Genomic DNA, 19,979 nt, shown 5'->3' with positions numbered 1-19,979 from the left:
AAAAAGCTACTGGAATTATGAGTGTAACAAGTTGCAGATAGGAGACCAACATACAAACTCAATTTTACATTTATTTTTTTATCGTAAGTGTACTCTTTAATCCCCATCACCTATTTCACCCATCCTGCCACCCACCTCCATTCTGGTAACCTCCAGTTTGTTCTCTACAGTTAAGAGTCTGTTTCTTGGTTTGTCTTTTTTCCTTTCCTTATTTCTTAAATTCCACACATGAGTAAAATCATATGGTATTTGTCTTTCTCTGATTTATTTCACTTGGCATTAGACCCTCTAGCTCTATCTATGCTGTTGCAAATGGCAAGATTTCATTTCTTTTTATGGCTGAATAATATTCCATTGTGTGTGTGTGTGCACGTGTGTGTGTGTATACATATCTCACGTCTTCTTTATCCATTAATCTCTTGATGGACACTTGGGCTGCTTCCATATCTTGGCTACTATAAATAATACTGCAATTTTATTCTATTTCTATATACTAGCATTCAACAATTAAAAGTGAAAAAATTTTTTAATTTTTTTTTTTTTTTTTTTTGAGAGAGAGCATGAGAGGGGCAGAGAGAGAAAAAGAGAGAATCTCAAGCAGGCTCCATGCTGTCAGTGCAGAGCCCGATGCAGGGGTTAATCTCACAAACCATAAGATCATGACCTGAACGAAAATCAAGAGTCGGATGCTTAACCAACTGAGCCACCCAGAAATTTTTAGGGTTGCCAGTTAAGAATCTGACTTCAGCTCAGGTCATGATCTCACAGCTCATGGGTTCAAGCCCCACGTCAGGCTCTGTGCTAATGGCTCAGAGCCTGCAGCCTGCTTCAGATTCTGTCTCCCGCTTGCACTCTGTCTCTCTTTCTCTGTCTCTCTTTCCCAAATGTAACACAGAAAAATGAAATTTTTTAATGAAATCCATACATAGCATGCCAAAATATGAAATATTCAGAGAATTTTTTTAAAATGTGTATATGACCTACAGACTGAAAACTACAAAACACTGACAGCAAATAAGATGACCTAAATGGAGATACATACCATGTTAATGAATTAGAAGATCAATGTTGCCAAGATATCAACTCTCCCCCAAATTGATCTATAGATTCCACACAATCTCAATAAAAATCCCAAGAACATTTTTTATAAGAACTGACAAACTGATTCTAAAATTTATATGGAAATGCAATGGACCAAAGCTAAAACAATTCTGAAAAACAATAAAGTCAAAAGTTTTACACTACCTGATTTTAAGATTTACTATAAAGCTACAGCAATCAAGACAGTATTTCATTTACGTTAGGCTAGACACAGAGATAAATGAAACAAAACAGAGCCCAGAAACTGACCTACATATCTACAGTCCTTTAATTTTTACAAAGGTGGCAAGGTAATTCAATGGAGAAAGGGTAATCTGTTCAACAAATGATACCAGAACAATGAACCCCAGCCTCTACCAACAAGCACAAGAAAAGATGCTTAATGTTGTTAGTCATCACAGAAATGCAAGTTAAAACCACAAGGAAACACCGCTACAAACTCACTAGAGTGGCTAAAATTAAAGACAGACAATACCAAGTGTTGGTATGGATATAGGACAGCTGGAATGCTCACATACTGCTGGTGACACCAAAAAATAGTACAACTTGCAAAAACCCTTAGGCAGTTTATTATAAGGCTAAACATATACTTACCATGTGACCCAGCAATTCCACTCATAAGTATTTATGAAAGAAAGAAAGAAAGAAAGAAAGAAAGAAGAAAAGAAAACCTATCTCTCCACAATACATGAGTATTTACAGTAGCCCCAAACTAGAACCAATCAGTGGGGAAACAGACTCTAAGGTGACTCCCATGATCCCCACCTCCTTGTGCTCATGCCCTTGTGTGGTCCCCTGGAATATGGGCAGGACCTGTGACTTGCTTCTGGCAAAGAGGGTAGGGCAACAGTGGCAGGATGCATGTAATTACATGTATGTGGTTACATTATGTAAGACTGTAGTGCCCATTTTCCTAAGACACTCTCTTCCTTACTGGCTTTGAGGAAGCCAAGTGACCACGTTAGGAAGACCCCTGAGGCAAAAAACAGAGGGTGCCCTTTTGTTATTGGCATTCAACCAGGGACCTGCAGGCCATAGGGAACTAAATGCTGCCAACAGCCACATGGGCTAGGAAGCAGATCCTTCCCCAGTCAAGACCCAGATGAGGTCACAGCCCCAGCAGACATCTTGATTTTTCGCCCTGTGAAACTCAGCTAAACTGTGTCCTGATTCACAGAAACTGAAACAATACATGAGTGCTCTTTTTGATAATTTGTGTAAATTTGCTGTAATACTGTTATGCAGCAACAGGTCATTAATAGAATCCAAATAGCCATAAACTGGTGAACAGATCAATAAATTGTGGTATATCTATACAATAGTACACACTACTAAAAATTAATGAATTACTGATACAATAGAAGTCCCACAAACATCACTCTGAGCAAAAGAAGTGAGACACAAAAGAATACATACATTTTGAATTCATTCACAGGTAATTCTAGAAAAGACAAATATAATTGATGGTGATAGAAAGGAGTTCCGAATCCCTGAAGCCAAAAGCTAGGATTTACTGGGAAGCAGCATAAGGAACATTTAGGAATACCAGAATTGTTTTGATCTTGATTGCAGTGGTAGTTACATAGGTATAATATTTGTCAAAACTCATTAAACTGACCACAACACACCTATTAGAATTCCACAATAAAGTTTTTGGCCACAAGGACTTTGTCACACAGTAAGCTATTAAGCGAATCTACAGATTTTGAATCAGGATAGAGACAACCTCTGAGGGTGGGACAGTGACAGGAGGGTTACCAGGGAGACAGCTTCTGAGGTCCTGGTAATGTTTGATTTCTTAATGCAAGTACTGGTTACACAAGTGTGTTCACTCTGAAAATTCTCCAAGTTAGACACATAATTTGTGTGCTTTCTGGGTCTATGCTCAACTTCAGTTAAAAAATAAAAGAAAGAAAAAACGGGGTGCCTTGGTGGCTCAGTGGGTTGAGTGTCCAACTTTGGCTCAGGTCATGATCTCGCAGTTCTGAGTTCGAGCCCTGCATCGGGCTCTGTGCTGACAGCTCAAAGCATGGAGGCTGCTTCAGATTCTGTGTCTCCCTCTCTCTCTGCCCCTTCCCCACTCATGCTGTCTCTCTCTGTCTCTCAAAAATAAATAAATGTTAAAAAAAAAAAAAGAGAGAGAAAGAAAAAAGAAAAGAAAAGAAAAGAAAAGAAAAGAAAAGAAAAGAAAAGAAAAGAAAAGAAAAGAAAAGAGGGGCACCTGAGTAGTTGGTTAAGCATCCAACTCTTGATTTCAGCTCAAGTCATGATCTCACAGTCATGAAATTGAGCCCTGCATGCTGAGCATAGAGCCTGCTTGGGATTCTCTCTCTCTCCTTCTCTCTCTGCCCCCCCTTTTCTTTCTTGTCTCTCTCTCTCTCAAGATAAATATTTAAAAAATAAAGAAAAGAAAAAGAAAAAATTTAAAGACTAGGGAGTTATTCTAGACTAAAGCATACTAAAGAGACAATGCAATCCTTATTTCTTGATTGGATCTGGATTTTTCTTAGTTGGGGGAATTTGAACGTAGACTATATTATTCAATAATGATTTTTTAAAGATTTTTGAGAGAGAGAACATGAGTGGGGGGTGTACAGAAAGAGGAGGTGACAAAGGATCCGTGCTGACAGCAGACAGCCCGATACAGAACTTGAACCTACGAACCATGAGATATTGACCTGAGCCAAAGTTACACACTTAACCAACTGAACCATCAAGGCACCTCAATAATGATTTTTTTTTTAAACGTGGGCTCTATGCTAGGCATAGGGCTTGAATTCACAACCCTGAGATCAAGACCTGAGATGAGATCAAGAGTGAGATGTTCAACTGACTGAGCCACCCAGGCGCCCCTTAAATAATGATATTTTATCAATACTAAATTTCTTGTGTGATAACGGTATTATGTTACAAGTGATATGGTATAACGAGAATAACCTTACTCTTAAGACAAGGTGAAGTATTCTAGGATGGAATACTGTAATTCTGTAACTCATTCTCAAATCCTTAAATATATATTTATATATATATTTAAAGAGACAGAGATGAAGCAAATTCAGCAAAATGTAAACAGTATATCTTGAAGGTTTTGTGGGAGTTTTACAGGAGTTCTCTGTATTATTCTTTCAACATTTCTACAGGTTGGAAATTTTTCAAAATACCAAAAACTTGAGGGGAAAAATATCTCATTTAAACTACTGTTATTCAAGAGTTCAGCAGACTTCCAGAGCGCCTGGGTGGCTCAGTCAGTTGAGCAGCTGGCTTCAGCTTGGGTCACGATCTCACAGTTTGTAAGTTCAAGCCTCACATCGGGCTCTGTGCTGTCAGCGCGGAGCCTGCTTTGGATCCTCTGTCCCCCTCTCTGCCCCTCTCCCACTCACACTCTCTCAAAAATAAATAAACATTAAAAAAAAAAAAAAAAAAAAAAAAAGAGTTCAGCACACTGCCAAAACTGCACATAGAGACTCGGGAGAAGGAAACTAACACTTACTGAGCACTTACTATGCACCAAATACTTTTTTTATATCTGTGATTCCAGTCAACCCTCAGAGCGACCCTTTAGGGTAATTACTACTTTACAGAGGAGAAAACAGGCTCAGGGAGGTGGAGTGCTGAGTCCAATAGCGAGTCAGGGCTGAAGTTCAAAGACTGTCAGGATACAAGGCCATGCTCTCGCACTCCTTAACGTCTTTGCTGTGTTCTTCTCCCTCCCCTGCTTCTGTGTTTTCTCAATCTCAAATGTACTGTATCCGGGGAATTTCAACAGATTGGAAATCCACGTTCTGCAATATATTCAATATTCAATAACCACTAAACACCCAGAATGAACCATGCTTCTGCACTTCACTGAAGACAGCTGATGGAGAAACAGAAATAAGGATAACAGGGGCACCTGGGTGGCTCAGTCGGTTAAGCGTCCGACTTCAGCTCAGGTCACGATCTCGCGGTCCGTGGGTTCGAGCCCCGCGTCAGGCTCTGGGCTGATGGCTCAGAGCCTGGAGCCTGCTTCCGATTCTGTGTCTCCCTCTCTCTCTGCCCCTCCCCCGTTCATGCTCTGTCTCTCTCTGTCTCAAAAATAAATAAAAAACGTTAAAAAATTAAAAAAAAAAAAAAGAAATAAGGATAACAGCTCCCATTTCTATGGGCCGTACCAGGTACAGACTAGAAGGGCCTCTCATAAGAGATCAACCATGCAACCCAGGGTAACATGGGGAAAATACGAGGATTTGAAGCAATAAATGTAATTTCTTTTTTTTTTTTTTTTTAATGTTTATTTAGTTTTGAGACAGACTCAGACAGAGTATGAACAGGGGAGGGTCAGAGAGAGAGGGAGACACAGAATCCGAAGCAGGCTCCACGCTCTGAGCTGTCAGCACAGAGCCCGTCGTGGGGCTCGAACCTAAGGACCGTGAGATCATGACCTGAGCCAAAGTCGGGCGCTTAACCGACTGAGCCACCCAGGCGCCCCAGCAATAAATGTAATTTCTAACTCAGACTGAAGAAAGACTAAGAAGACTGCCATTATGAAAAAATCAAGCATGTCACTAGCATCTAAAAGTCACAAGGACAGCTAGGATAAACCCCAGCATTCAGGGTATTCAAATATGAAAGAAGTTACTCCAGAACAAATAAAAGAACAACTTGAGTGGACTGGTAGGCAACATGTGAAAGATCATACCCCCCAAAAAGATGATAATAGGACTGGAAAAAAGATTTCTCGTTTGTGAGTGAAAATTCAGAGTTTATGAATGTAGTAACAATAATGGTAATAGTAATAAACACTATGTCAGGCACTGCTCTAGAATAAGTCATTTTAGGCGCACCTGGGTGGCCCAATTGGTTGAGCATCCAACTTCGGCTCAGGTAATGATCTCACGGTTTGTGAGCTCGAGCCCCGTGTAGGGCTCTGTGCTGACAGCTCGGAGCCTGAAGCCTGCTTCAGATTCTGTGGTCTCTCTCTGTCTCTCTCTCTCTCTCTCTCAAAAATAAAATAAAACATGAAAAAAAATTAAAGTAAGTTATTTTATTGGAGTGCCTGGTGGCTTAGTCAGTTAAGCATCCAATTTCATTCAGCTCAGTCATGATCTCATGGTTCGTGAGTTCAAGCCCCACATCGGGCTCTGCACAGACAGTGCAGAGCCTGCTTGGGATTCTCTCTCTCCCTCTCTCTGCCCCTCCCCCACTTGAGCTTTTTCTCTCTCTCTCTCTCAAAAAAAAAAAAAAAAAAGTTGAGTCACTTGTCCAAGATCACACAGCTATAAGTAGTGGGGCTAGGCTTATAAGCCAGTAAGGATGGCTTTGGAGCCCATGCCAGCTTGACACCGCCTCTCAAAGAAGGGGTTTGGCTACCACCCTCTATCTTCCAAAACGAGAAGCTGAAGCCACAAAGCCAATGAACAAACTTTCTATGAAACAAATACTGATTCAGCCGCCCAGACATGTGTTCTTTCTTACCGACCAGGTTTGGAGGAACTATCCACATTGTTCTTTAAATTCCACTCTGTAGGGGCGCCTGGGTGGCGCAGTCGGTTAAGCGTCCGACTTCAGCCAGGTCACGATCTCGCGGTCTGTGAGTTCGAGCCCCGCGTCAGGCTCTGGGCTGATGGCTCGGAGCCTGGAGCCTGTTTCCGATTCTGTGTCTCCCTCTCTCTCTGCCCCTCCCCCGTTCATGCTCTGTCTCTCTCTGTCCCCAAAATAAATAAAAAAAAAAAAAAAAAACATTGAAAAAAAAATAAATTCCACTCTGCTTTGACAGCAGCAAGGGGAAACTAAGTTGATCAGGACTTGAAAATGAAACGACAAGCAACCGCTAGAAGTTGGTCCACTTAAAAAGTGTGCATTTGCGGCTTATTGTTAGACAACGACAGAATTTGGCATGGAGTTAAAATTTTCCCCTGACTGCCAGCGTGCTCTGATGCAATCCCGTCTCTACCAGCTTTGGAAAGGAGGGCAAAGGATATGCAGAGCTGAAAACCCAACAAGTATGGCCAAACCCCCCTCAGAGGACCTTAGATCCCTTCCACATGTACGGAAAGGGCAATTTCCAGAACCAAAGGAATCCTTGGGCACTACAATGGCTCCAAGTGGCAAGCTTTTTAGTAACTTTAACAGCACTGGCAAATTAAAAGTCCTAGAAGAATCAGGGAATGAAGACACACACACACACACACACACACACACACACACACACACCAGGCTGCGGGCATCCCTAACATGTAACCGTTCAGAAAAGCCCAGATTTTGAGGAGCTTCAGCATTTCAGGAAGCTAAGCGAGATAAGTCAAGAAAGAAGGGCCCCTCCTCCCAGACACTCCCACACTCCAGAATTTCTGACGGTGAGAAAGGCCAGAATCAGCCCGAGTTATTTCCCATCTTTTACACTCCAGACTTCATCTTTCTGAGTCATTCGCTCTGCTAACAGAAGCTGACCTGGGGAACACACAACTCCTCTAAGTGCAATTCCTGTAATAGACCTATCCTGAAGAATAAAACAGTAAGAAACGTTAAGTAGTGTTCTTCCGCCTAGGAAGGAAGTGAAATGCCGCTAGGCTATGAAAAGTCTACAGGTGTTTCAAGGAGGTGAGAGATGAAGTCCACATTGAAACCATTTTCTCCTTCCTTGGTCTAATCCTAAGTAAACGTAAGCATGTGTGGCTAACCGGTGGAGTCACACACATCTGGGCTTAAACGCAGCCCCCATCAGGCACGTGATCTGGGGTATGTTACAGACCTCCAGAATCCACTTCTGTTGAAATGGCGGTTAATAGCCTGTATTTCATAAAGGTTGTAATGAGCGTTACACAAGGTAATAAACGTTAATTTGTCCCCAGCATGATAGCACACCCTCAGTAAATGCAAGGTACCGCTTACCCCTGTCCTCCCCACCCCAGCCCACCCACCTTTGGATTTCAAACCCATTCATAGGCCTTATCATCCACTGCTTCCTGACAGCACGAACACTGGTCCCCAAGGTCCCCTTAATGGAGTGTGATCTGGCTGAAACTGCGGCTGAAAAGCTAAAAGGGGGCCCTTTGGCCGAGAAAACCAAACTCTGGGAAGCAAAAACGGATCCTCAGCAAAAGCTTGGTGGCGTCTGTTGTTTACAGTGAGTGCCCTTCCTACCAACGTACTGAGAGAGTCCCAGTACATTTCTGACCCTCCACTGGCACGGAACGCGCAAAGGTGACGAAGAGGCTGGCAGCGGGGCCACCTCGCGAGGCTGAGGCTGTGGGCGTGGGAATCCTGATGGAGTCAGGGCCCTCCTGGGAGGGGACAACCGAGAACGACGGAGCCTCGCACCCCTCTCTCTCCTCAAGCAGGGGCCCTCGCAGCTCAAGGCTGGAGGCTTCTCAAGGGTCCCGCCACCGTCCCGGCCAAGCGCAAGTGGGACCCGAGGGGTCAGCAGGAGGGAAGCGGGGGCCCGCGGGCGTCCCCGAGCCTCGGCTTGGGAATGTGGTCTGAGAGGGGTCACCGGGGGAGGGGCCGGGCGGCGAGGACCTGGGGAGGGGCGGGGCCCGGGAGGGGGCAAGAGGTCGGGGCCCCCGGCTGAGGAGGCTCAAGGCCCCCGCCCAACGCCCAGCCTCACGCCGAGCGCCCCCTCCAGCCGCGGTCCCCGCCACTACGGCGGGGCAGTCCCACTCCCCTTACCTGGCTCGGCTGCTCTGCCTGCTCCGAGGACGCCATCTTTCTGAGGCCTGACTAATCTATCGCCGCTGGGCGAGGCGTCTCCCAAGCGCCCTCGCTCTCGCTCACCCGCCCAGACCAAAGTAGCCGGAACTGAACCTGTCGATGGGGGCCGGGTGGGGGCACGCGAGGAGGAAGGGGAACTCCTACGTCCGGGTCACCTCACACAATTGCCATTAGGTCTCTGCTGCCCAGGAAGTTTTTAAGTCCGTGTTTTTTGCATTTTTATTATTCTCATTGAACTAAATCTCTGACCATCCCCACAGTGCCTTGGGCACAGGCAGGGACTCGCTAAATCTGTAATATATGAATGAATGGGAAGAACCTTGGAAATTAATTAATTAATGTTCAATACCATTTGTTGAGTGCCTACTATTTGCCAGGCACTTTGGTAGCTGCTAGTAATAAGAAGATCCAAGACTCAATTCCTGCTCCTAAATTCAGGCCAAACACACACACACACACACACACACAATTACAGCATCTTACGGATAAGAGTCTGATAACAGTTTGCAGATTAGGAAGACACAGAACGGAGCTTTTTGGAGAGAAGAGACTTCTACATTCTTACTTGATAGTAGTTGAGTCGTTAGATTTTAAGCTAAATGTAAAATTATATTTAAAAATTGCATATATTAGAACTATCGGTCAGTTCATATTGCAGTTGTGTTTTGACTGATTACGAGTACTTAAAAGGGTTGCCTCAACAATTCCTCTTACCAGTTTTAAATGCCTACAGTTTTCTAATGAGATATCTTATTTTCTTATAAACAAAATATGAAAGAGACTCTGGATGAATATGAGCTATTTCTTATGTACATAAAATGCCTCCCCCCTGCCCCCACTTCAAGCGAAGAACCTTTTAAAATTTTTTATTATTTTACTGGTAAACGTTTCTTAGAGGGAAGAAAGTAGCAGTGTTAGAACAAGGATGAATTTATTGCCGAGCAGCATCTGGACAATCTCAAACAGTGATGTGGTTCGCATTTTCCCTTTCCCGTCTGATTTGAGATCTTAATGTTTAATCTAGTTATGTAAGCATTTCGTTCCGAGATCCCAATTTGCACAGCTGAAGCCGGGAATCAAACTGGTGGAAATGTGCGAGTATCTTATTCTTTCAGCAGGACTGAAAACTACACTCATCAATGTTTTAAATTGCCTGAGGGTTGGGACATCTTACAGATCTTTTCAGTTTGGAAAGGAAAACAAATGAACACAGTAGAATGTCACTGTTTCATTTGAGTGTTAACGTTATGCATCTATATATGTAATTAAGAGCGTTCTAACAATCCAAGGAATATATATGCGTGTCTTTCATAACGCAAAATAAATCCATATTGACCTCATTTTGATCCCGCCACCGAACTCCTAAATATAAGCTAGAAAAACACTCCTCTAGGCCGAATTGAGTGACGTAACGAAGTTAGCTTCGATCCCAGAGACTACAGCTCCCGGCATACCCCCGGAGCCACACGGGATTAGCGGCAACTAAGACTACACTTCCCGGCGTACCTTGGTCCCACGCGTGATTTGCCGCAGAAAGAACTACAACTCCCGGCAAGCCGCGGGCGGGGGGGTGGCGCCGCGCGGAGCCTCCGCGACTTCCCCGAGTCAGCCGAGTCCCACCCTGAAGAATATGGAGGTGGCCGGAGGCGCCGAGACTGAGATCCGGCCTCTGAAGCCGTGCCTGCTGCGCCGCAACCACAGCCGCGAGCAGCATGGCGTGGCGGCCTCCTGCCTGGAGGAGCTGAGGAACAAGGGTTGGCGCGGGACCCGGGCGGAGGCTGTGGGGGCCGGGGCGGGGGCTGCGGGGAGCCGGGTCCGGTGAGGAGGTCGGGCAGGGGCAAAGCGGGGTCAGCAGGAGCGACTTGGGACGGAAGTAACTCATGTGGGCATAGCGATGGACAAGTTTCAAGGCGATTATCTCATGTGAGACTCATTTGGTGGGAAGGTAGACGGGAAGAAATATGCAAATTAAAACCGACTCGACTTAGGTGTCTTGCCTAGAATCGCTCAGACCTTGGAGCAGACCTAGCCTGGTGCATGCCTGCCTCCGGGCTTCCTACCGTGACGCTGGTGCCCCCAGCAGGGTGCCAGCGCCTTTCTGTCGTCAGCTCTGGCAGGCACTTGTGCAGCGTAGAGGGAGCTGCTTCCGACCTTCCTGGAGTTCCAGACAAGGAACTGGTGCTCTGAGTGACCGAAGTTCCGAGTCCCGGCCCCACACGTACTAGCTGCTTGACCTTATACTTAAACCAGCTCTCGACCCTCAGTTTTCTCATCGGCAAAATGGGTATAATATTTCCAGCCGTGCTTTTTACAGGACTGTTGTGTTTCCACGACTTGAAAGTATTATGAGCCAGTAGTAATAAATTGTTTATCCACGGTGAAGTTGCACACGTTAAACGTGTGAGCCATCCCCAGTCATAGTGTGTGTCAGTGTTCAGTGCTCCTCTCTGAGTCACCAAGCCCCAAAAGATACCAGACAGAAATCTTTCGGAGACCCAGGAGCAGCCAAAGCATTATAAATGCTTTCGTGACATGGCTTTTGCCACCTCACTCTTCACATATTTGTTCTTGGCATTAGGGTACTTAAGTGTTAGTTCCTCTTGAATGCATCGGCTGGATACACTTGGCCCAGAGACCAGTGTAAGCGCTTGTGTTTGGAGCTCAGCCTCTCCAAGGCTTGCTGTTCTATTTGGGTGCTGGACAACATTGCCCAACCATATTTGTAGTCCACTGGCTACTTTGCTGCTTCCCCTCACCCTGTTTGTGCTGTAGGCATTGCCATCACCAAATGCGATGGGACAGATCTGCCCCAGACAAGCCTGTTGCCCCTTGACAGTAAAGAGGAGAAGCTACTGATGCAAACTCCTGCTTCTCCTGTGCCTTCCTGTAGGTTAGAAACACTGCAGAGTACAATGCTGCTTGGAACAGAAAGCATTTCCTTTTTTACTATTCTTTCCTCTTTTTTTTTCTTTCTTTCGTTTTGTTTTTTGTTTTTGTTTTTTTTTTTTGACATTTGACACAGGAGAATTTAAGATGACCACTGAATAAGTGAATGAAAGACGGCTCGCTCACAAGGAATCATATCGGACTTTGGCTTGGTTTTCATCCAAGTAAAGATGCGAGTGCTCCTAACGTGGGTGCAAAGCAGCTGGAGGAAACATTGTCAGGAGTCAGACTGTGTGTCTGCCACTTACTGGGTGACCTCAGACAAGTGACTTAGCCTCTGTGAGCCTTGGGTTTGACATCTGTAAAATGGAAATAAGAATAGTCCCTACCTTACAGGATTGTTAGGAGACAAAACACTGTGCACAGGAAACGCTTAGAACAGTACCAGGCGTGTGGGAAGTGTTGTCTTAGTGCTGGCGGGTGTGGTTGTTACTGTAGGTAACCTACCAGCAGTTCTGCTGCGCTTTGAGAGCATATATGTTGAGAGTACAGAGACAGGTGTAGTTTCCTTATGGATACTTGTCAATTGCCAAATATTTTATTCCTCTCAGCCTGTGACATTCTGGCCATTGATAAGTCCCTGGCACCAATCACCCTGGTCCTGGCAGAGGATGGCACCATAGTGGATGATGATGATTACTTCCTGTGTCTGCCTTCCAACACTAAGTTTGTTGCATTGGCCAGTAATGAAAAGTGGACGTACAACAATTCAGGTAAGAAACTCTGGCCGTAGACAAAATGATCTATGCGATACAACATCCATCACGATTCATTTTGCTGCCCAGGCACCTGGTTGCTGTTTGTCTGGTTAAGCATTTGTGCAGCCAGCATCTACTGAGACACAAAAACTCACCTCAAGGGGAGTGTGGTAGGATCCTGGGTATGCATGATCGGGGCATCAGGTTTAAGTGGCTTCTTTTCATAAAAAAGACACAGAGCAGATTGACACAGAAATAATCGAAGGTGGAAGAGAAGGGAAAATGCAGGTCCTAGATGGGGATTGGCTTTCCCGTGAATCCTTGAGAGAAGGCGCTTCCCTCACCCCTGAACTTTTTCTAAATGGTCAGTGGGAAGGATGTACAGACCTCCTAAAGGTCTGTGTGTTGGAGGAAGAGGTGAGGATAGCACTTCAGGTTAACCAGACTGTGACTGGCTTTTTCTCCCCTATATCAGATGGAGGTACAGCTTGGATTTCCCAAGAGTCCTTTGATGTAGATGAAACGGACACCGGGGCAGGGCTGAGGTGGAGGAATGTGGCCAGGCAGCTGAAAGAAGATGTGTCCAGCATCATCCTCCTGTCCGAGGCAGACCTCCAGGTAAGCCTTCCTCCTCCACAGCCCCACTTATCTGGCTCTGCTGCCCCCAGCCCCTTAGTTTCCATGTGTCTTGCCACAATAATTCTGTTATTTCTTAATTTTTATTAACATCTTTTTTTTAATTTTTTAAATGTTTATTTATTTTTGAGAGAGAGAGACAGAGCATGAGCTGGGAAGGGGCAGAAAGAGGGGGACACAGAATCCGAAGCAGGCTCCAGGCTCCCAGCTGTCAGCACAGAGCCCGATGCGGGGCTCGAACCCACGAACCATGAGATCACGGCCTAAGCCGAAGTCAAACGCTTAACCAACTGAGCCACCCAGGCGCCCCTATTTCTTAATTTTTAAACAATGCTTTGACAACAACCAAGACTCTTCATTTTCTAATTCTTGCACCTAGAGTAGAAAATCCAGATGCCTAGACCCACTTAGTCTCACTGGGGGGTTAAGGAGGTATTGTCAAAGAATGTGGAAGTGGAGAAGCCGAATTAAATCCCAGCTCCATCACCATGGCTTTGAGCCAGTAATTTAGCCTCTTTGCCTACATTTCCTGTCCAGTAAAATTGGGATAAAAATAGTACTGTCAATTCAAAAAAAAAATATTTACTAAGCACCTACCCTGTCCCTGGCATGTTTCTGTCCAAGGGGTACAGTGGTGAACAAGCCAGACACAGAATCCTGATGGAAGGAGCTCAAATTCTCATGATGGGAGGCAGATAAAGCAGGAAGCATGTTCGATGGGTAGCAGGTGGGGCAGTGTGCCAAGAACAACGGGGCTAGTCTGGATTGGGAGATCAGGGGAGGCCCCTCCAAGGAGGTGGCTTTTTTCGTAATCTTTTTAAACTTACAAACTTACATATTTGAATAAAAACAAATACATTCAGGGCACGTGGGTGGCTCAGTCAGTTGAGTGTCTACTTCAGCTCAGGTCATGATCTCACAGCTGTGAGTTCAAGCCCCATGTCGGACTCTGTGCTGACAGCTCAGAACCTGGAGCCTGCTTCAGATTCTGTGTCTCCCTCTCTCTCTGCCCTTCCCCCACTCATGCTCTGTCTCTGTCTGTCTCAGAAATAAATATTTAAAAAATAATTTTTTTAAATAAATACATTTGTATGGCTCAAAATCCAAGAGGTATAAAAGGATATACGGGTAGCCAAAAAGTGAAAACAACCCAGATGTCCATGAACTGAAGAATGGATAAATAAAATGTGGTTTATCCATACGACCTAAGAGGAATGAAGTATTCATACATGTGTAACGTGGATAAAGCCTTCAAAGTGTTACGCGAAGTGAAGAAGCCAGACATGAAAGGCCACGGATTTTGTAGTTGCCTCTATATGAAACGGCCAGAATATGCAAGTCTGCAGAGATAGAAGATAGAGTGGCTGACTCGGGCTGGGGTTGGGGAAGCTTTGAGCGGAAGCAGGAGTGATAGCTAATGGGTGCTGCGCTTTCAAGGGTGCTGACTGCACAAGTCTGTGAATGTACTAGAACCCACCTAGTTATACACTTTATATGGGTGAATCATATGGTATGTGGGTTATATCTCAATAAAGCTGTTTGGGAAAAAAAATAAAAAGGACATACGGGAAAAATCTGACTCCTGCCCCTTAACCACCAGGTTTCCCTTCCCAGAGACAATCACCTCTCAATTTCCCATTCTAGAAATGTATATGCCAACAAATACATACATATTTTCTCCTGTCCCTGTACTCCACAATGGAAGTATATCTACCCTTTTTAAAAGAAACATTTGGAGAATATTCCAGATCAGTACGTAAAAGACATTGCCGTTCTTTTTTGTACCACTGCATCGTATTCTGTTTTGCTCACGCGCCATGACTTCATCAGGAGTCTCCCCCACTGGTGGACATCTAGGTTGTCATCAGTCTTGCTGTTCCAGACGGTGCTACAGGAAGCTCCGTGTCATTCTGCACACATGCTTGTCCGTAGAATAAAGTCCCAGAAGTGCAGTTGATGGACACTGGCAGGCTCCCAAGAGGTGGCGATTACACCGACAGCTGAAGGAAGGAGGGGGCGTGCCACGGACAGGTCGGGGCTACAGTTAGAAGCGGTTTCGGGTTTGTTAAAGTCTGTGTTTGTATGTTAGGTGCTCATTGATGCTCCGTGTTCAGACCTGGCTCAGGAACTCCGCCAGAGCTGCGTCACCGTGCAGGGGCTCCAGAACACCCTCCAGCAGGTCCTGGACCAGAGGGAGGAAGCCCGACAGTCCAAGCAGCTCTTGGAGCTTTACCTCCAGGCTTTAGAGAAGGAGGGCGGCATCTTGTCAAAGCAGCAAGGTAGGACTCAACTGGCCAGGGGAGTCGCCCTGAGAACTGAGGGCCTGGGGAGAGAACCCGTGTTTATAACGTGGCCAGAAAAGGGTGACGCCACAGCTGCTGGCATCTTGAAATGACGTGCTTCTGTCTTTTTTTATTTTTAACGTTTATCTTGAAAGAGAGGGCGCACGCAAGCAGGGGAGGGGCAGAGAGAGAGGAGAGGGGGGAGAGAGAATCCCAAGCAGGCTCCACGTTGTCAGTGCGGAGCCTGATGCAGGACTCGATCCCACGAACCGCGAGATCGTGACCTGAGCCGAAATCAAGAGTGGGTCGCTTAACCGACTGAGACCCCCAGGCGCCCCCGCGTGCCTCTCCCTTGCCCGACTGATGGCTCCCCGGTCGTTTGTGCGGCTGTGTGTTTGCCCAGTGCACCATCTCCTCATGTCTGCTTTGCAGAGTCCCAAAGTGTTGGTGACCAGACGGATGCAGTCGACACGGGTGGTAACAGAGAGAGCTCCTCCACAATCGCACTCACAAGCCAGATCCTTACTGTGCTGAAGGAGAAGCCTGCTCCAGAGCTGAGTCTGTCCAGTCAGGATTTGGAGGTGGGCAGGAACGGGGGACCCTGAGCTGCAGGGAGCCACTCCCCCTGGGGGTGCAGCGCCCTGCAGAGGCGCATACGGGATCGCTTCTGGCCTCTGCAGACCCTGGCTCCTCGCTGCCCCGTTTGCCTCTTCTATGCACAACATCTCATTTCATCTATGTCAGAATGGCTTGAACAAACGTCTCATTTCATCTATGTCAGAATGGCTTGAACAAACAGGTGCACTCCCGCAGATCGTCAAACCGCATTCTCGGGTCCTTTGTGGGAAACGGAATGTCCGAACCGGTCGGGGACGAGTGGCGACGGGGAGGAGTGGCGGGGCTCAAGCTTCCGGAGGGCGGCTTCTGGTTCTGTCGGCCCCTGAGGGAGATCATCGTCAGTCGAGGCACACAAAGTTATCCTAGCGAAAGGTGCGCCCGGGGGGGGTGGGGGTCATCTTGTGCTGACTCCAAGGCCAGGGAACTAGAAGCCTGACGCAGGATCCGTCAGAGTGGGCGCCACTTCCTCTTCATCCTTGTCCCTGTCCCAGGCACCTCCCCGTGTAGCTAGAAGGCAGGAGACCTCTCGACTTGCGCCTGGCCTAAATTTCCCGTAAGTGGAGGACTTGACAAGTTGTTCCCACGAAACTTCTTTCCAGAGGGACTTCCGTGTCAGTGTTGGAGGGTAAGGAAAGGCCGTGGCCACGGAGCGTGAAAGGATTCTGGCGTTTCAGCACAAAGACCTCACATTCGCCGGCGCTGCCCGAGCTCAGTCCCCTAAAGAAAATCCCGGGAGCGAGAGAGCGGCAGGCGAGGGGAGCCGGGAGCGCTTCTCAGTGGTTCTCATTCTTGCCGCAGCTGGTTGCCAAGGAAGACCCCGGAGCTCTGGCTGCCGCCTTGAGCTGGGACGCGGAGAAGACGGTGACGGTGCAGCAGGCCTGTAATCAGGAGCTCAGCCTGCGCCTCCAGCAGGTGCAGAGCCTGCGTTCCCTCCGGAACCTGTCGGCCAGGAAGAGTTCGCTGCCTGGAGAACGGCAGGAGCCTAAGCGAGCCAGACAAGACCCCACATAGCTGCAGCCGGAAACCCCGTGGCCTTGTTCTCATTCTCAGTAAATACCTTCAGCCTGATTACTGTAGCTGCTGCCTTAATACTGTACCCCCTGCCTGATAGCACCTTCTGGAACAGCCTGGAAGACCAGCCTCCTGCGGTCCCTTCCAGAAAAGTGCTGCCACATCTCGGCTCCCGCCCTTGCATTTTTTGAATGACAAAGCTGCACCAACAATACCCCACCTCTTACTAGTGACCTGTTCTCATGGTCTCTGTTTGAAAGTAACGGTCAAGGGCAGTGAAAAGAAGCTGTTGTATTTCAGACTCACTATCCTTTTTCAGAAGCTGGAACTGCAGAATTTTCAACACAGATAATGGTCAGGAAGGTGACGTACTAGAGTTGATTTATGGCCACAAACTCGTTTCTCAAGTGAATGAGTTTTTTGGTTTGTGTAAAGGCGCATATTAAGTCTGCAGACCATAGGGACATATGGAGAGTCTAATTCGCCATTTCTAATTGTGAAATTATATTTGTTACCACTGTGAAACTGTTTCCAGTTTTCTAATATGTTTTATCAGCAGGGGGTATGAAAGGTCATTAAACCGATCTCCATGTGATATGGCTGTGAGTCTCTCTGGGTGCAAGGCAGAGGCTTCTGGTTTATATACATCCTGTTTCTGCACAAACTCTTTGGGCTTTGTAATCTAATTTGGAACAGATTTTCATCCCTGTGAATGTCCAGCATGACATTCAGAAGCCATGCAGCCTACGGGCCGATTCTTCAACTTGGGGAATCGTCCTGGACAGGGCACAGAGACCGGGCATCCCACGGCCTGCCCCCACCCACTCGATGCCAGTGGCCATCTGTGGGCATGGAGACAACTGAAAACATCCCCACATGTCTTCGGAATGCCCCTGGAGGGGCACTTATGCCGGCTGGGGACTTTTCTAGCAGTCTGCTCTGGGTTAGCACTTCTATACGGGAGCCTCATACAACTGAGTGAGCCGGTTAGGGTGTGACTTATCCTCTCATACATAGCAAAGCTGTACTTGGCGAGGTTCAGAGATTTGCCCCGTGTCACAAGGCTAATTGGAGGCCCGGGATCCTGGTTCCAGTTCCAGTGCTTTTCCCACTTTTGTTTGTTTTCTCTTATGTCCACATGCTTTTTTTTTTTTCTTTAATGTTTATTTTTGAGGGAGAGAGAGAGACAGAGCATGAGTCGGGGGCGGAGGGGAGGACACAGAATTGGAAGCAGGCTCCAGGCTTTGAGTTGTCAGCACAGAGCCTGACGTGGGGCTCAAACCCACAAACCACAAGATCATGTCCTGAGCTGAAGTCGGACACTTAACTGACTGAGCCACCCAGGCGCCCCATACTGTCTTTTCTATTCTACATCCAGGTCACTGGTCGTGTTACACCAGTGTAACAAGTTGGAATCCACTCGAACCGGAAAAGACCTCATGTGTCTACAGCATAATTGCCAGATTTCTGACCACAGGCACAGTGCCGGTGGTATAAGAGAATAGCCCCGTGAACCCTGTACAGATAGCCCAGGGGTAAAGGAAGCCTGGATTCCAGGAACAGAATGGACCCTCCATTCACCAGTTACAGCAACATCTCCGTCTTTGCCCTCCGGAATTAAAAATGTTTTCTCGAACTACGTCTCAAAGACACAGTAGGGCTGCTGTTGGCTGGCCTGGGTGTTGGGACGCCCTACTTGAGACCAATCCACCAAGCATCTCGGCTGCACAGGATAATGGGGAAAGTGCTGTGGGGCTTGGAGTGAGCCACGCCGCCGGGTGAAAGGGGTAAATGAAGCGTGAGGAGGAGCGTGGGACCTAGCACATAGTAGGTCTACAGAGAGCAGGTTCCCTTCATCTCCCCAGGGGCAGAGGGAGGGGGCGCAGGAGCAAAGACAGAGCTGTGTGAGGGGGCTCCTGTCTACGGGTCTACGGGGCGAAGACCTTAGTCTGCAAACTCGGACCCAGATGCACGGTGCGCGCGGCTGCAAACACATTACATTGCCCCTGGTGCCACTTACCTTCCAGAATAGAAATGTAGCGGCACAGCAATATGTCTAAAAATAGGAGAGAGAGGGCAGGGCAGCCCGTTCTTACGGGAGGAGAAAAGAATGTCAGAGGAAGCAGCTGGGACTAATGAACTCCGCATTAGCCATATCCCATTCTTTCAACTCAAGTCAAATGTCGGTCCCCATTAGGCAATTGGCTTTGACGGGAGCTATGCTAATTACCACTTACCAAACCTTTAATTCCTGGGGAAAAGCAAAAGGAAAAAAACGAATGGGTTTTTCATTTTCAAGAGAGAAAGGGATAAAATAATAGTAGTCGGGGAAAGGAAAACCTGCATTAATTGCAAAAATGATTAACGTGCCTTTACTAAGATTTACCAGATTGCTTAGAGGTTTCACTTCCTCGTCATCCGCTCAATTCTTTTTTTTTTTTCTTTTTTGCCTTCAGGGTTTTTCTCCATCTTATTTCGTTTGTACGGGTTCGCCTTAAATTGTCTTGGCTGTGTCTTGTATTCCTTGAAGTTTTTTAAGGACCTCGTAAACGACCTAGTCTGAACACCCAGCCACTATTGCCTGAGTCCTCTGACCCTGGGGTCTTCTGTCCTGCTCGAAGGCCTCCAGTGAGGGGGACAGACTCACTCTTGGGAAGTGCACCGAATTTTCAGATTGCAGAACATTCAAGTTCACTATTTGCTCAAACTAAATCAGAACACACTTTGTAATTACAAGGAAGCGAGCCAACAGGTTAATGCATGGATACTGGATTTTCCTCAGCACTTCCCAATACCACGTTCTAAGAACTATCAGCAAGCAAACACACACACACACACACACACACACCAAATCTAGCTTTTCCTCCAGTTTATAATTATTTTAATAAGACAAGCACATGTGTTTTTTGATCACTTAACTAATTGTAAGTGGAAAAGATAAATTAGCGTTAATTTTATCAGGGTTATAACAAGCTAGAAGTAGTGGGTAGCCCAGATG

The 19,979-nt window shown here is 46.6% G+C and overlaps 2 protein-coding genes across 8 annotated transcripts in view; one reads left to right on the top strand and one right to left on the bottom strand.

Annotated features, from left to right (window-relative positions):
• Positions 1-8,813, bottom strand: part of PEX14 (peroxisomal biogenesis factor 14) — a 143,707-nt gene extending 134,894 nt beyond the window's left edge. Inside the window, exon 1 of the mRNA XM_042954228.1 lies at positions 8,749-8,813. Within this exon, the coding sequence (XP_042810162.1) occupies positions 8,749-8,784 (36 nt within the window). The 5' untranslated portion in view covers positions 8,785-8,813. The remainder of the gene's footprint in view (positions 1-8,748) is intronic.
• A 1,559-nt stretch (positions 8,814-10,372) lies between these two features.
• DFFA (DNA fragmentation factor subunit alpha) lies at positions 10,373-17,576 on the top strand. Of its 7 annotated transcripts, none has more exons than XR_006206689.1 (7): positions 10,373-10,544; positions 12,288-12,449; positions 12,910-13,052; positions 15,160-15,349; positions 15,785-15,933; positions 16,033-16,595; positions 16,769-16,837. XR_006206689.1 is itself a non-coding variant. In XM_042953779.1 (7 exons), exons 1-7 carry the CDS (start codon positions 10,421-10,423, stop codon positions 16,809-16,811), a joined length of 837 nt encoding a protein of 278 aa, XP_042809713.1. In that variant the 5' UTR covers positions 10,373-10,420; the 3' UTR covers positions 16,812-16,903. The 7 variants fall into 7 exon arrangements, 6 of the variants coding, with proteins under 6 accessions (XP_042809713.1, XP_042809712.1, XP_042809711.1 ...); XM_042953779.1 differs by having other exon boundaries at positions 16,570-16,595; positions 16,769-16,903; XM_042953778.1 differs by having other exon boundaries at positions 16,033-16,151; positions 16,570-16,857.
• The last annotated feature ends 2,403 nt before the right edge of the window (positions 17,577-19,979 follow it).

The sequence above is a fragment of the Panthera leo genome, chromosome C1 (genome assembly GCF_018350215.1).
Source record: "Panthera leo isolate Ple1 chromosome C1, P.leo_Ple1_pat1.1, whole genome shotgun sequence".
Taxonomy (NCBI): domain Eukaryota; kingdom Metazoa; phylum Chordata; class Mammalia; order Carnivora; family Felidae; genus Panthera; species Panthera leo.
The sequence above is the reverse complement of the archived record's forward strand: the minus strand, read 5'-3'. Positions and strand labels throughout refer to the sequence as shown.

Excerpts from the sequence above, each read along its gene's own strand:
- DFFA (XM_042953774.1), top strand. The coding sequence starts at position 10,421 with ATGGAGGTGGCCGGAGGCGCCGAGACTGAGATCCGGCCTCTGAAGCCG. Across the intron at positions 10,545-12,287 it reads GGAGGAGCTGAGGAACAAGG|CCTGTGACATTCTGGCCATT; the intron begins GTTGGCGCGGGA and ends TATTCCTCTCAG. Across the intron at positions 12,450-12,909 it reads GTGGACGTACAACAATTCAG|ATGGAGGTACAGCTTGGATT; the intron begins GTAAGAAACTCT and ends CCCCTATATCAG.